The sequence below is a fragment of the Miscanthus floridulus genome, chromosome 8 (assembly GCF_019320115.1).
Source record: "Miscanthus floridulus cultivar M001 chromosome 8, ASM1932011v1, whole genome shotgun sequence".
In the NCBI taxonomy this organism is placed as follows: domain Eukaryota; kingdom Viridiplantae; phylum Streptophyta; class Magnoliopsida; order Poales; family Poaceae; genus Miscanthus; species Miscanthus floridulus.
Window position 1 is genome coordinate 16315334 of NC_089587.1, and position 13274 is coordinate 16328607.

The 13274-nt window shown below is 40.7% G+C and overlaps 1 protein-coding gene across 2 annotated transcripts; it reads left to right on the forward strand.

The window, feature by feature from the left end:
- Positions 1–1692: 1692 nt before the first annotated feature.
- On the forward strand, positions 1693–8878 carry LOC136471213 (meiosis-specific protein PAIR3-like). 2 transcript variants are annotated; one of them, XM_066468949.1, is made up of 13 exons: positions 1693–1882; positions 2773–2853; positions 3136–4174; positions 4975–5115; positions 5187–5250; positions 5335–5621; positions 6233–6373; positions 6439–6502; positions 6581–6730; positions 6875–6933; positions 7648–7782; positions 8132–8223; positions 8300–8878. In XM_066468949.1, the coding sequence occupies exons 2-13, from the start codon at positions 2824–2826 to the stop codon at positions 8366–8368; spliced, it is 2271 nt and encodes a 756-aa protein (XP_066325046.1). In that variant the 5' UTR covers positions 1693–1882; positions 2773–2823; the 3' UTR covers positions 8369–8878. The 2 variants fall into 2 exon arrangements, with proteins under 2 accessions (XP_066325046.1, XP_066325047.1); XM_066468950.1 differs by having other exon boundaries at positions 2816–2853.
- The last annotated feature ends 4396 nt before the right edge of the window (positions 8879–13274 follow it).

Genomic DNA, 13274 nt, shown 5'->3' on the forward strand with positions numbered 1-13274 from the left:
ATGCTAAAAATTAGCACTATGTTTAGATGCTTTAGAAGGACCAAACGTGAACTAATTTTAAAACTGATTGCACAAGCGGTGACCAATTGGTAAGATGAAGCTATTAATCCTAACTAGTCCATATTTAGCTCACATGATGCTACAATAATTATGAACTAATTAGGATTAATAGATTCGTCTCACCAATTAATCACCGCTTATGCAATTAGTTTTAAAAATTAGTTCATGCTTGATCATTCTAATTAGCATCCATACATAGTGCTAATTTTTAGCAGCCAGGATCTAATGGCTGCGTTCGGCTGGTACAAAAATCAGCCGGATTTCACTGTTAACTGCTGAATTTCACTGTTCATGCTCTCATAAATTCCTCCAGAATCATTCAGATTTCTCCAAATTCCTCCAAGCGAACAGGGCCAATAAGAAGGCCTAAGAAATAATAGGCTGCACCAACTTTGATAATCTCTCCACCGCCTTTGTCGCTCAGTTTTTTTCCTTTTCCTTGAGAAAAAAGACTCCATTTCTGCATAAAAGTAATAGATCAATGTAGCACAACATCACGATAAGTAATTGTTTTATCGTTAAAGACATAGTCAAACCAAAGACTCCAGCTGATACAAGCTGGCAAAAAGATCATCTTAGTTTTGTAAGTAGCTCATTGTCCTCTACTAAGCTCAAAAGGTTGAGTTAATTTTGTTGATACCCATCCCCAGGAGAGAAGCATCATGATATACCCACCACATGTAATGAGAAATACATCGCGTAATTTGTATCGCTCATTCCCTGTCGACCTCTCGGCCTGACGTGGGCCGACTCGGCTATGTGCGGGAGCGGGTTTGCCTTTACCGACATTAGTGATTACCAGGTTTATCACTCTTCTTTTCCATTGCAATGACTGCCATAGGAAGAGGGGAGAAAGAGCTGGAGGTCATCACAGAGGTGAAGAAGGGTGCGACGTTGTGGCTTCGTGTAGATGGGTGCTGCCCACTTTATACGAAGTGGAGCCGCCTTGGCCATGGTAAGCTTATGTTGTTGAGACGGTGCCTGCCGATGGTGGCCTTCCCCGTGGCGGTAGCGGCAACGACTTCCGATGAAATCATTATTTTTAATGCACGGGGTCGGGTCTCAAGCTTATGGTCAGTTCTCAAGATTTTGTTGCGTAAGGCCTTGATCCTCTAACGTGTAAGGTCAACTCTTGCTGCATTACCACCTCAACACCATTGATGCTCTAACAGATATGTAAATATACTGAGTGCAATGAAAAACAATGGCAGGAACAAATAAACTATAGCGATGCAAATTTATTCTGGGATTATCAATATTTTTCCACTAATAGGCGAAGTGCTCGTTGACAATGAGGTGTTTGCGGTGACTTTGTTAACTTCGAGATCCGTCGGCTCAGTATTTCAGAATGCCCACAGAAATATGTTTATGCACATGTGTTTAACTGTTTATAGAGGTGGATATATGCACATATTTATGAGCGTCTGTGTTTCCAATATAATTGAAAAAGATATCCTGCGTACCATACCATAAAAGGGGAGATAGGTTTTAATTTTTAATAACGAGACAATTAGTTTTAGTTTGCTGGGCCTTTGCATGCTGACGGGATTTTAAAAAAGGTAGCATTCCGGCCCATTCCAGGCCCAGGCAAAAATTATAGGGACCGTTCGCTGAGACACTGACTCCACTCCCTGCCTCTTCTTCTCCCAAACATTCACCCCGCGTGCGCTCTCTCTCTCTCTCGCTCTCGCTCTCGCGGCGGCAACTAGGCGATCACCGCCTGCCGCTCGCCGCCCGCCGCCCTACTCTAGGTGCGCAGGTCTTCGTCGGTCCCCTCGCTAGGCCTTCGCCGGCCCCTTCACCGGCGACGGGTACCCAACAGGTATGTGCACCCCGTCTCGGCCCTTCCTGGTGTGCGAAACCGGGGACCCGAACCCTAACGACTTCAGCTATTTGGATATTTGTATTCGGATCTGATCTAATTAAAAGTGTATATGTGTATTATCCCCACTATATTCGATTTTTCTGCAATAATTATTAGAGTGTCTCCACCCTGTGGATTATGGTTAAGGAAGACGATAATTGAATATTGTGCGCTGCTACATGATACAGTTATGTTATTGTGGTATTCTGCTTATAGGGGACTAGTTACTGTAGGTAAGAGCTTTTATGATTGTAATGCTCGTGGATAGTGTGATATGTTGAAATGGTCTGGAATGAATCCTTGGTCTTACTGCAGAGGTCAGGTCAAATGTAGCTGTGGTATGTGATTTGCATAATTTGAACCAAGAGCAGTTATTTGAGTGGGAAGAAGAAAAAAACAAAAGCAGCTTGGAGTTGAAATTTTTTCCGTACAATGCACTCGTTTAAGCCAATAAGTTTATTGATTTGATAAATGCATATGGTGTGGTTCTGTGACAATGTACAGTATTTACTGTTAATTTCTCTCAGGCGTAATTTCTACTGTACTTTAATGTATGGATTTGATGGTTATATTGCTTCGATATTTATCTGCTTTAATTTGCTTGGTTAGTCAAGGGTCATTGATGAATTAGTGATCCACCTATGTCAATGCTGATGTGCAGGAAGTATGCTTATTTTTTACAGCATGTTTTCGCTGTTGCTCATATTGCTGCACTTCTGTGCTTCTGAATCTCTCCCTCGCCAAGTTTTATAAATGGCGTTTCCTTGGTTGTGGTTTGTGAAGCTTGATTTAATCACACAAGATGCTTTCAGAATCTTATTTCATGCAGTTGTTTTCCAATATGTCAGGTTCACCTGTAGTTAATTTTGTAAATTATTGTTATCTCTGTAGCTGCCCCAATGGAAGTTGAGCTGCCAAACATCCATAAAGTGAGTAACAATTTCCTCTTCTAAGTTGTACCCTTGTAGGGTGTGCTGATTATTAATTTCACCTTTTCAGCTCTGGTTATCCCTATATTGTACTCTCCATTCCAAATTATAACCGTTCTAGCTTTTCTTGATAGATAGCTTTTGCTATGTATCTAGACATAGCGTAAATCTAGACGCATAGCAAAAGCTATGTACTTAGAAAAGCCAAAACAACTTATATTTTGGAATGGAGGGAGTAGTATTTTAACAAATTAACATATTATGATATGTGTTAATGTGTAGGCTACTTCAAGTGACCATTGGAGTTTAGCCAGCAGCCAATATCTGTCTGGTAAATTTCCTAAGGTCTCAGTGGGTATCATGATTCCAAGGGCAGGTACTGTATCAAGAGGCGGAGATGCTACCCCAACACCTACATTGGACAGGAACTTGTCTCAGGGAACTGATGGTTTATCTAGACCAAAAGGTGATAATACTTCACTTCGGGTTTCACAAGAGGCTGTGAACCATGCTGTATCCACTGAAGGGGCTCCTGAAGCTGACCCTGTTATGAAGGTCTCTGTATCACCTGATGACAATGCATGTGAGCAAACAGGAACCTTTTCCTTTGGAACAAGAAGAGAACAAGGCAGCAACAGCCTTGATAAATTTGGGACACCTGAATTTGTAAGTTCCCAAAGAAAACAGAACTTGGAGTCTGCAGATAAAGGCAAGCCCAATAGTGAGATGCTCAGGATGAAGTTGTGGGAGATCCTTGGTGGCACTTCACAAAACAAGCAGGCCGTTGCTTCACCAAACCCTGATGACATCGAGACACCTGATCAGCCTAGAAGTCAAACTGTCAAAGGACCATCTTCAGGGAACAAGGAGGTATTCACTTCACCTTTTCCTGATAACATCAAGACACCAGATCCACTGAAGCGTCAAACGGTGAACTTCACAAAGTGTAAACTGTCCCTTGATCCAATCGAGTCAGATTCTGATAGTCCAAAAGTTGTTGAAAGAAGACCTGTGACTCGCTCCTTGGGACGCAAGAAAGCACCAGTATCCTCCAAGAAGCAGAGCAGAAGTGCAAAGAAACCATTATCTACTTTTTGCTCTACACCTAAGAAGAAAATGCTGGACAATGTGTTTACCTTTAATGGGAAATGCACACCTAAAACAGTGGATCAGGGTGAAATGAATAAAGCCACTGAATCACCTGGCAGCGGATCTCCTGATTCTGCCAAAAAACGTGAAAACAGGAAACAACCGTATCTTTCACCCCTTTCTCCAACTGAGGATGAAGGGATTAAAAGTTCTGAAACAAGTTTTGCAAGAGGTCAGTACCACATTGCCATTCTGTTATACACTTCATACAGAAAAAAACATTAGTTTGACGTACAGCTTTACATTCCCTTTCGTGTTTAGTGTTGCATATCTGAAAAAGGCAAGTTCAACATGCTGTGTACCATGCTCTATTTGGCTATTCCCTTCTTCATGCATGATGGACCATGTACATGTTTTTGGGGCTAAGTCTATGCCTGTTAGTATTTCTGGGTTTATTGATCTATTGGATATATTTAAACTTTTTCAAGTTACTTTACATTTTCAACTATTTGCATGTCCATTCAGAATTTGCAAACATATATTTCATGAACTATGATTTAGGCTGTCTCAGCATGTTGTCATTTCTTTATGACTTACTTGTTTGCCAATTCCAGTAAGCTAAAATCATTTTAATCATAGAATATATTCAAACTGAAGATATGATTTTATGTGATCAATAATGGAATAACAGGAACATTTTCCTATCCTGCATGGTAGTTTACATATATTTGTTGGTATTATTTGCTATGTTGAGTAGTTGGCTTTTTATTTGGATTTGACTGCATTACTTTTAAGGACATTGGAAAGAACTTGACTGGTATTCGCCGTATCCCACTGGTATGTTTGTCGCATGTTTGGAACAAACTTGACTGGTATTCCACTGCCATGTTTGGAAAGAACTTTTAGTATCAGGCAGCTCAAGTTCTTCCCTAACGATGTTTTTGGCATGCTGCTCATAACTAATATGTGTTCCCTAACGATGTTTTTGGCATGCATGCTACTCATAACTAATATGTGGTTCTTCAAATGCAGGATATAAATCTCACAAACAGCCTTCAGATATCGATGGCCCTGATAAATCTCCTGTTGAGCATATGGGTAGGAAATCAAATCTAAAAGAGGACAGAATGAGCAAAAGACGCTTATCTTCACCTGCTCCTTTTTCCACTTCTGGTAAAACTGCTTACTTTCCTTCATTGAGTATTTGAGTCCATGGTTAGCAGTTCTTAACCTTTTTTTTCCAGCAACACAAGAAACTACAGATTCTGATAAAGAACCAGAACAATGCCCAGAAAACTTCCTAACCAGGTTCTGTCTTATCCTATGTTAATAAAATTATGTATATATCCTAGTTTGTTAGTATGTTTGAGTACGTTCTTGATTTTTTGCCAGGGCTTTTGATCAAGCTTTCAAGCAGCCGAGCCGAAGTGCAAAGAAACCATTTTCTACTTTTCACTCTACACCCAAGAAGAAAATGCAGGGCAATGTGTTTACGTTCAACGAGAAACGCACACCTAAAACAGTGGATCAGGACAAAATGGATAAAACCACTGAGTTGCCTGGTAGTGAGTCTCCTGGTTCTGCAGAAGAAAGAGAAAACAATAAACAACCATCTCATTCACCCCTTTCTCCAACTGAAGATGAAGGGAGTAAAAGTTCCGAACAAAGTTTTGCAAAAGGTCGGAGTACCACATTCTCATTCTGTCATACACTTAATACAGGAAAGCATTTGGCTAGATCATGTTACATTCCCTTTTGTGTTTAGTGTTCCATATCGGTAGAAGGCAAATGCAACAATACTGTGTACCATGATCTATTCCCCTCTCCATGCATGATGAACCATGTGCATGTTTTGGCGCTAAGTCTGTCTCTTAGTATTTCTGGCTTATTAATCTGTTTGATATATTTCAAGTTAGTCTACATTTCCAACTATTGCATGCTTATGCAGAATTCCAAACATATATTTTCATGAACGTTGAATTAGGCTGTACCGTTATCTTTTCATTTCTTCATGACTTTTCTTGTTTGCCAATTACAGCAAGCTAAAATAGTTTTTAATCACAGAATATATTCAAATTGAAGATATAATTTTGTGTGATTAATGGGATAACAAAACATTTTTATATCCTGCATGGTAGATTACATATATTTGGTTGGTATTATTTTCTATGTTGAGTTTGCTTTTTATTTGGATTTTGACTGCATAACTTTCAGAAGGATGCAGCTCAAGCTCTTACCTAAGGATGTTTATGGCATGCTACTCATAACTAATGTGGTTCTTCAAATGCAGGATATAAATCTCACAAATGGCTTTCAGATATCAAAGGCCCTGATAAATCTCCCCTTGAGCATGTGGGCAGGAAATCAAAACTAAAAGAGGATAGAATGAGCAAAAGATACTTATCTTCACCTACTCCTTTTGCCACTTCTGGTAAAATTACTTACCTTCATTGATTGTTGACTCCATTGTTAGCAGTTCATAACTTTTTTTTTCAGGAACACAAGAAACTATAGTTTCTGACAAAGAACAAGAACAATGCCCAGAAAACTACCTAACCAGGTTCTGTCTTATGCTGTGTTAATTAATTATTTGTCTTAGTCTGTTAGTTTGTTTGATTATGTTCTTCATTTTCATCAGGGCTTTTGATCAATTAGTAGTGGTTCTGGGAAGGTTCCAAACTAAGATCAAGTCTGAAACAAGCAAGAAAAGTTCTGAGATACTTGCAGCTACTAGAGAGATAATATATCAGCACCTTGAGGGGGTTGAGGCGCAGATGCAGGCTGATGTGTAAGATCTTGTCCCCGTGCTACCCTGAAACCAAACCCTCTTATCCTCATATACACATATATACAGGGTCCATATATAAATATACATATCACAAAAACTGTAGGTACAGTTGCTTGATACATGTCATTTTGACTGTTATTTTAGGGATAAACTGGTCAACACAGGCAAGTCTAAAAGGAGACGCCTAGAATCTACATTTGAAGGTACCAATTTCGTCATGTTAATGCTTCCAAGCTGGAACCGAATTTTATTTGAGAATTATCATGACGGGATCTCTTTGGCTGTACTCGATCATAGAGCAGTTAATCTCTGAAGATTTGCATTGTTATCCAATATTCACGATTTCTCATTCTCTATCTATTTGGATTATTCAACTCAAGCAGTGTAAAAGCTCTTTATTTCTTAATAAGAACTGTAATTCTACATATGTCTTTTGGAATCTACAGCAGCTATGTGAAGTACGTTTTAAATCCTAGCAGTGAGAATTATATCCTGTTATTTACATCTTATCATGTACTAGTAGAACATAACATTAGGGTCATAACTAACCAAGCATAATAAACAATTGGTGCAAATTGAACCCAAAAGCCCAGCTTGAATGGTGACATTGGTAGATTTGGTGATTATAAACTCCTTCATCATTCTCCGGTGCTGAAGCATTTTGCCAATCCCCATGAAAGATTATTTGAGAAATTCGTTAGTACCATCTCCAAATCTGTGCCCCCATTATCCAACATGGATGTTTTTTAAATCTTTGTTCTTTGTTATTTGGATCTTTGTGGACCTTGTTGTGTATCTAGGTACATATCTAAGTATGCAGCCATGTTAAATTTCATAGTTTTCCTGCTTTTTTTTCTTTTCTTTTTGCTTTTTTCTTGCATGTTATTAGTGAACAAATTATCTCTCTTGATACACAGATCAACAAGAAAAGCTAAGGATTCTTCATGAGAAGTTCAAGGAGGAGGTCAACAAGCAGCTTCTGAACTGCAGGAGTTCTCTTGAGGATTTTGAATCCTACCATGCAGAACTTAAGGGAGTAGCTGACAAGCAAAGTAAGTCTTAACACTACGCCTAACCTCTGGAGCAATGTAAATGAAGCATCTGATGGATCATTTCTTATTTTCTTACAATTTCCAAAAACTGTGAAACCATGTTAACTTTGTGAACATCAAGCCTTGTGAAGTAAATACCTGTGAAAACTATTGCTCCTAGCTGTCTCTATTTGGAAATATTTTAGCTACTTTGAATGAATGATTTTGCGTTCATACAGACATTGCTTTGGCATTTTTAACTATAGCTGTGTTCATTTGTATCACTGACCAATAAATGATCATTTTTTTTTACCACTGACCATCGGAGTTACCATTTAATTTATTCTGTCTTTTTATTTTACATCGACAGAATCATCCCACAAGAAGCTCCTGGTAAGTGCCGAAAAAACAGTAGGCGCTCGTATCAACGATGCAGAAACCAAAATTGCTGAGGTCCAGAAGGTAGGCCGAAAGCGGTTTTCAAAGCTCACATACGCCTTATTGACCAAATGCTCATCTCTTTCTGACACTCCTGCAGAGAGCACGGAAGAGGATGAATGGCCTGAAATACGTGCTCAAGGAGCTGATTACAGAAACTGCAGATTGACTGATCGAAGTTCCTTCACTCTGTCCAAGTACATATCACTGGTGCAAAGATTAGGATACATAGGATGCACATTGGAAACACGTCTAGGGTTCCATTTCAAAGGGGTACAGTACAGGAGAATCATGATGCACTTAGGTTTTGTTAGAAATTGAGTTTTGCAAAGACTTACTTCCAGATGTCCATAGTATCATTTTCTGGGTCGTACCTTCGGTTAGGATTTTCGCTACCTGGTCGATGTGCACAGTGCACTGCTGTGTTGGTTGCACCATTTCACATGAGTGGCTAAATACTATACAGAAAACCGCAACACCCAACGTCTTTCAGCGGTATGTGACCTATAGGATGCTGCAGTGTGCACTGTTTCCCTTCGTTCTTCCCAAACTCTGTTGCGAGTTGGAATACTTGTGTAATGCAGAGTTGTCTTGATGTTAAACGTGATTCGACGCTGCCACGCTGGCTTGATGCTGTGCACTGGAATCAAATGGGGTCGTTTGGTGGTGCATTGATTGACGTGTTTGTTTATGCATGGATTTGCAATGCCGTTGTTCCATCTTTTCTTGCTTTTTCATGCATCTGTGGCCTTGTGAGTTTCTTCGCACCCAACTTGTGATGTATGAATGTATCAAATGGTTCAAACGGTGCAGTGGATTTCATAAGCAATCACGGGTAGGGACAGTCTGAGGGTGCTGCAGGTGATTTCATAAGCAATAATCACGGGCAGTTCTGTTTGATCACACAGAGGTCACAGTAAAGGGGGTCTTAGTCTAGTCACATCACATGAACACATCGCACTTTGATTGGATCACATACAGACCTTTGTTCTTGGGAGAGTCCGCCAGCCATCGGTGAGACAGAAATGCGAGCGGCGGTGTACCGTCGACCTTTAGGACGCTAGCTGATCGTGGCGCGTGGGAGCGGATTATCCCATTTGAATTGGCTGAGAGAGAAACTGCACCGGGGCGTCCAGGCCCATTCCTCTTCTCAGGGCCAGAGTCCACTAAGTCCAACCATTTGTGACCTTCCCTTTGAAGGAAGGAAGATATAGAACACTGCACCGCGGCCCATGGGCTTTTTATGCACACGAGCGCATCTTTCTGTTTTTTTTTAATAAAGCACACGACGACATCTTTCCTTGGGAACACTTGGATGTACAGCCTTGTGTTTTCTTCTTTATTATTAATAAAAAATACTATATAATATAAGCATAAAGCATGTCTCCTTGGGTTCTAGTGCTACGATTCCGTATGTGCATCATGCCCTGCCCTTGATTAGCGTACCGTTAGAAATTTAGGTATTTTTATTGTCAATTTAATATGGAAATATAACATCAGCAGGTTCGTAATGACATATATGTGCATGTGTATATCTCTAACGAATACTACAGCATGCAGAGATGACATATAGATGACATACAGCAAAAGCGCAAAGTACAGTAATCACAAAGATTAGAGTGTACCCAACGAAGGGTCCTATACCGAGGGCATCGGAGGCTCTATTCGCACTAGTCGACATAGTGCATTGCTCGAAGTCACGGACCATGGTCGATGCAAAACGATGTTCGCAGTGCAGTCCCATGAACGGATCACCAGGAAGAAGATGCCCTGGTGTTCCGTAGTCAATCACCGGGAAGAAGACGGGTTCCAAGAGCGATCGTCACCAGGAAGAAGGCGTATGTACACGAGCAGTCGCGGATCGCTCCTCAAAAAACTAATCGCTGCACACCCCGTGCAAGGTTCTCAGGCGGACAAGGGTTCCAAAGGCAACTGCTCTCCCGAGGTATGAGACGGGGAAGCCAGAAGGCTGCTGAGATGTGGTTTCTCTCAGGAGCGGTTACGGAAGACTCAGATCTGGACTGACGGAGGATTGCGGAGCCCGGCCCACGCCCACGGCCACGGCCTGGCCCGACCGACGACGACGGCGGTGCGCGCGCGTGGCACACCTATGTCCTTTTCTCGGCTTCTCAATTAAGATGAATAATTTCCAACCATATAAGCTAAGTCAACGTTCAGTCAAAATCTCGTATGGTATTAAACCATACAACGCTTAATGTTACATACCATAGAGTTTTATTTGATTTATTAAATATTATATGGGCCAAGTCCATATTATATCCAACAATCCCCACCAAACTCTAGGGTTTATAACAAAGTAGTATCAGAACCACATTTCTTTTATATATTAGTGTTTCGATTGAGACTGTTAAGTTGAACATCCATCTAGAGCAATAGTTTCACTTAATCATAACTGAACAATGGACTAGACCTTGAATTGCTAGTTTTGTGTGAGGTGAATGCCACTAAAGTCCTTAGCTAATACTTGGCTGCAAAAGGCATCCCCTCTATTTGAAGCATATAAGTCATACTCCAGTGCCTTTCATGAGTATTTAGAGATCACCCAAATCTCATAGACTATGACCAGCAGTCTGACTCATATAGGTGTGCTCCTTAAAAGATGTTCTATAGGACAATATCTTTGCTTTAGCAAGCCACTTAGAACACATTAAGATAAAAACCAACTTGCCTTACAGATAAAAAAGATGTGCATCAGAAATGAGTCTTGCTAAGGATCTTTCCTCACAATTTACTACTAGCTTATTTCACTATTCTACTTCACGGGATCTCCGATCACATAGAACAGTTACCACTATAATAAATTTCAAGTGGGTCTCAAACTTATCTCTCTCGATGCACTTTCTATCATATTGTGTGATAGACCCTTAGCGAATTGATCTGCCAGATTGTTAGACATGTGAACATAGTCCAACGCTATTACTCTAGAGTTTCCCAATTTTCTGATAGATTTTAGTCGTCTCTTAATATGCCTTGTAGACTTCATGTTATCCTTAGAACTGTTGACCTTCGTAATCACGGTCTGGTTATCACAGTTCATAGAAATAGCTAGTATGAGTTTTTCAACAATCAATAAATTCATAAGGAGATCACGAGGCCACTCGGCCTCAGAGCCAGCGGTGTCTAATGCTGTGAGTTCTGCTTCCATTGTAGACTTCGTTATGATAGTCCGCTTGCAAGACTTCTAGGAAATAGCGCCACCTCTAAGCGAAAACACATATCTACTTGTGGCATAAAGCTCATCAGCATTAGAGATCCAGTTGGCATCACAATAGCCTTCTAGCACTTCTAGATGTCCGGTATAACGAATACCATAGCTCATAGTGCCCTTTAGATAGCGCATCACTCTCTCAAGAGCATGCCTGTGATCACTCTCTCATTGGACTGTGGTGAGTATGATGACGTCCTCTCATGAATAATTTAATGCACCGCGCAAAACTCAGAAAATTCGTTGGAGAAATATTCTACCCCGCGATCGGACCGCAAACACTTGATTTTCTTCTTAAGTTGATTTTCTACCTCAGCTTTATAGATTTTAAAATAATGCAACACTTCACCTTTAGTTTTTAATAAATCAGAATGGACGAGTTCTAATGGTGCCAAGTTCCTCGCCTCAGCAGCCTTGTGAGGCTTGCGTGGTTGCTTTGATTGCACACACACTTGACACTTAGAATCTTTGACTAAGTTAAATTTTGGGATTAAATTCAGATTTGCAAGCCATGTGAGACAACCAAAATTAATATGACAAAGTCATGAATGCCATATATTCGACTCATCCGAAACATTAACATTATTCATCACTTTATTACAAACATCATCAAGCAAAGATAAGCGGAACAAGGCTCCGCAATCATAACCTTTTCCAACAAATATTCCATGTCTCGACACAACACACTTATTGGACTCAAGCACAATTTTAAAGCCATCACGACACATTTGAGAAGCGCTAACAAGATTCTTCTTGATGGAGGCGACATGTTGCACGTTCTTTAATAGCACCATCTTTCCCGAAGTAAACTTCAGAACGACCGTACCAGCACTAAGAACACGCGCATGCGAACCGTTTCCCATCAGCAAGGCTCTAGTCCTACCGGCCTGATAGGAAGTAAACAGAGAAACATCAGCACACACATAGATATTAACACCATTGTCCATCCACCACTCAGGTGAAAGAAAACTAAAAGAACAAAAGATAAATTATTACCATACCTAGATGTTCCTCCTCCAGTCTTGCTAATCACCACGTTTGCTGATTTCTTTTCTTTCTTATATTTGCGGTCTAGGCACGCACTTGCCCAATGTTCATCACTCCCGCAAACAAAGCAACCTTCACCTTTCTTGTTGTTTTTCTTCTTGAACTGTGCAGTTTGCTTAGGCTTTGTATTATTGTTCTTTTACATGTTCTTCTTCTTTTTATTACGAGATGCAAATGAGTTTTTCTTCTGCACCATATTGGCAGCGGAAGACTCAACTCCTTTTCTATGGTTGTCTTTTGCTCTCGCCCTCTCCTCAATATCAAGAGATCCAATAAGTTCAGTCACGCTAAACTCATGTCTCTTGTGTTTTAGAGAAGTAGCAAAATCCCTCCACGAAGGTGGCAGCTTAGCAATTATATCACCGATCATAAACTTATTGGGCAACAAATATGGAAAATATTCTAGTTCCTTTGCTAGCGCCTGTATCTCATGAGCCTGTTCGACTACATAACAGTTTTCAACCATTTTGTAGTCATACAGCTGCTACATAAGATACAGCTCACTGCCAGCATCAAAAAATCCAAACTTTGCCTCAAAAGCATCCTATAACTCTTTGCCTGATGAACAGAATATGTAGTTTTTCTCATACTTAGGATAAAGTGCAATAATCACGGCGCCTCGAAATAGGTTATCGGCAGCTATACTTGGCCATCGGGCCGGCCCAGCTCGGCATGGCCCAGGCACGGGCCAGGCACGACCTAGAGGATGTTGGGCCGTCACGGCACGCCGTGCCTCCCGTGCCGTGCCGTTGCGGGCCTCGTGCCTTGCCATCAGCCCAAGCATGGGCCTGTGGGCCTAAAT

Coding starts and splice junctions, on each gene's coding strand:
- LOC136471213 (XM_066468949.1), top strand. CDS start 2,824: ATGGAAGTTGAGCTGCCAAACATCCATAAA. Junction 4,175..4,974: donor TGAAACAAGTTTTGCAAGAG/GTCAGTACCACA, acceptor CTTCAAATGCAG/GATATAAATCTCACAAACAG. Junction 6,731..6,874: donor GCGCAGATGCAGGCTGATGT/GTAAGATCTTGT, acceptor CTGTTATTTTAG/GGATAAACTGGTCAACACAG.